At 33.9% G+C, this 3,369-nt stretch overlaps 1 protein-coding gene across 1 annotated transcript; it reads left to right on the top strand.

Moving 5' to 3' along the window:
• Positions 1 to 714: 714 nt before the first annotated feature.
• Positions 715 to 1,131, top strand: LOC118009641 (40S ribosomal protein S24-like). Its single transcript, XM_035003789.1, has one exon. It carries the CDS (start codon positions 715 to 717, stop codon positions 1,129 to 1,131), a length of 417 nt encoding a protein of 138 aa, XP_034859680.1.
• Positions 1,132 to 3,369: the final 2,238 nt, after the last annotated feature.

Below are 3,369 nucleotides of genomic sequence, written 5' to 3'. Positions count from 1 at the left end.
TAAGCGACTGCCTTCAGCTCAGGTCGTGATCCTGGAGTCCCGGGATCGAGTCCCGCATCGGGCTCCCTGCTCGGCGGGGAGTCTGCTTCTCCCTCTGACCCTCCTCCCTCTCATGCTCTCTGTCTCTCATTCTCTCTCTCGCAAATAAATAAAATCTTAAAAAAAAAAAAAAGAATTTTAATATCTCCCATTGCCTGTGACAGTGACCTTCAAACATTTTTTTTCTTCTGATCACAGAACCATCATGAATAATTGTGAGCACAAACACCACGGTTGTCTGTTTGTATTTCTATACTGTTCCATCCTATATTGTCCTATAATAAATATTACAAAAATATTTCAGAAATAGAAATAAAAGGAAGAAAAAACAGTAAAAAATTAATATTTAAAAACTAAACACTGATAGTACCAATTTCTTAAGTTTAAATATTAGATAGAAATGTGGAAAATCAGGGCAATGAGTTGCATACAGTAAGTACTTAATACAGGTTAGGTCATATTATCATTGCTGCTATTGGTGTTCATGTCCTTACTGGCTTGAATGTCCCTTTCTTATAATTGCATGGATCAGCATTTCCTTTTTCATTCTCATCATTTTTTAACCTTGGGCTTCTGATTTTATAAACAAATATGTGCTATTACAAAATAATTTCACACTTCAAGTAGTATATTTAGCATTTTTCCTCCCTGGCTGCTTGAAGCTTGGCCGCCATCATGAACTATCTGGACAGTGACTATCTGGACTGGGAAGTTCATGACCAACAGACTATTTCAGCGGGAGCAATAGTCATTGATGCCCTTCACCCTGGGAAGGTGACTACCCAAGACAGAAATTCAGGGAAAACTAGCCAAAATGCACAAGAACACACCAGATGTCATCTTTTATTTGGATTCAGAACTCATTTTGGTGGTGGCAAGAAAACTGGTTTTGGCATGATTTATGATTCTTTTGATGATGCAAAGAAAAATGAACCCCGACATAGATTTGCAAGACACGGCCTGTATGAGAAGAAAAAGACCTCAAGAGGAGAGCGAAAGGAAAGCAGGAACAGCATGAAGAAAGTCAGGGGGACTGCAAAAGCCAATGTTGGTGCTGGCAACAAGTTAGCTGGAGAATGGACAAAGGAATAAAGATTCTGCAGTGACTTCATCTATGGTGATTGTGCACGTTTGTCATGAGAGAATTAATAAGCTAAGAACTTGTAAGTGAAAAAAATAGTATATTTAATGTGTATTCTAAATGGATTTATTTCATGTAAGTCAGTGGTACAGATGAATAGGCATAAGATGGCTTTAGATATTCTGGGTTCATTTTGTTATCCTACACTTTGTATCAGAAGGCATTTTTCCATACCTCAACACTTCATTTCAAAATATAAAAGAAAGCTCTGATTCTGTCAAGTTCACTACACATGAGTTCAGGGCTTATAGCCACAAAGTAGTTTAAGCTGCACTTGTCATTTTTTCTGCACTTAATGAAAAAAAAGGTGTGTTTTGCTTTTTTTCCCCAGAGGTTGCATTTAATGTCACTGATATTCAAAAAGTTTTTCTTTCAAAAAAATGCGGAGATAGTTTTCTATTTTCTTTGATAGTATTAAAACATCTCTTTGAATGGATAGCGAAGAATAATGATGAGACAAACATACTTTTTACAATAAAATATACATGTGACATGTCTGTCTAATATACTGGATAGGTATACAGTATTTTAAAAATAGCAATTAATTAATGAAAAATAACTACGACAATTCATTCCCAATATCATATTCCAAAGTTTGCTCTTGTTAACATTTTTAATTTACATTTTAGACCTCATTTTATTACAAAACAATACCTGGTGACGGTCATATCATACATCAATTTTATACCGTATGTTTTGTTTTAAAATGATACTGATTTTACACCCAAAAGTCATTGAAAATTCTTTATTAACAAGAATTTCAAAGGATGTATCATATTCTGTTATATGTATGTTAGGTTCAAGCCAAACACCTTGGAGTCATCAATTATTCCTTTCTTCTTCCTACCCCACAACCAATCTATTGGCAAATTCTGTTTAAGATAATCCTTCAAAATATAATCAAAATCAGAACACCTCAACCCTGTTTATTGTAAATAAAATAAATTCCTAAATTAGACAAGGTCTCATCCTCACTTGAAACCCAGTGGTTTCATGTTGTGCAAAGATTATGCTGTACAAGTACACATAAACCAGCAGAAAGTGACACTGAAGTAATGTAGAGGCATCAGGTATTAATTTGGCACACAAAAAAATTAAAGTTCTATCACAAAAGATACTAAAAAGTACAAATTAATTAATTGTATAACTATCAAAATATATTATTCAAGAAGACATTAAGAAGAGTTATATAATAGCATATTGAGAAAAAGTGTTCAAGCCAACATGAAAATCAAATACAATAATAGAAATAATTGTTTTAAATAAAATTCTACATAAAATTAAATTTTGTGATAAAGGAAATTTCTAATTGAAAATAGTGGCTTCCAACAGTAAACGTCTAGGTTACACTTATGGGTTTATTTACAGGTTGGTTGAGATTTGGGCAATCTCATTTTGGGCTCCCATGGATTAAACTGGACCCAGGACTCAGTTTAGGTCTGCTCTATGGGACCAAGGCTGAAGGAACACCTGATATCTAGGGATCAGTGTTTCTGTTTGTTTGGTTTTGTGTTTGTGTTTGTTTTTATCATGGAAGATAAGAGTTGAGGTGGACTGGAAGTTACCAGCGTTGCCTCTTATAAGCCTCAGCTTGGATATGGTATACTATCATATGCTAATATGATATTAGTAAAGCAAATCATTTGGCCATGTTGAAAGTCAATGGAGAAGAAACAGATACAGGATTTAAGCTACTAGGGGGCACTGCAAAATCCCATTTTCAAAGGAAATAGTTAGCTTTATTGTATACATAAGTAGGGAAAAGTTAGAAACAAAAAATATACTCTACTGCTGGGTTATCTCCAACCTTTGACTATTGCTTACTATGAATAATGCTACTGCGAGCATTCTTGTACAGGTATTTTGATACAAACCCCCAATGCGTTTCTGTTCAATATGTAAATAGGAGTTGAATTGTTGCATAGTAATTTACTCAGAGATTCACTATAATTTGTAATGTGAAACGGTTTTCTAAAGAAGTCGTACCAATTTATACCCACAATTAGAGTTGCTAATATTTTTAAAATATTTTTGCTTAATGCTCAGAAGTGAGATCGGTCTAGACTTTTCTTGTAAGATAAATCTTTTTTTTAAATAAAGGATATGTTCAGCTCATTAAAATAATGGAGAAGGTATCCTCTGGAAGTTTCTGTAATATTAGTCATATTTCCAATGACCTATCTTGTCTA

Source organism: Mirounga leonina, unplaced genomic scaffold (genome assembly GCF_011800145.1).
Source record: "Mirounga leonina isolate KUSES-001 unplaced genomic scaffold, KU_Mleo_1.0 Mir_127, whole genome shotgun sequence".
NCBI classification, from domain to species: domain Eukaryota; kingdom Metazoa; phylum Chordata; class Mammalia; order Carnivora; family Phocidae; genus Mirounga; species Mirounga leonina.
The sequence above is the reverse complement of the archived record's forward strand: the minus strand, read 5'-3'. Positions and strand labels throughout refer to the sequence as shown.

Coding starts and splice junctions, on each gene's coding strand:
- LOC118009641 (XM_035003789.1), top strand. CDS start 715: ATGAACTATCTGGACAGTGACTATCTGGACTGGGAAGTTCATGACCAA.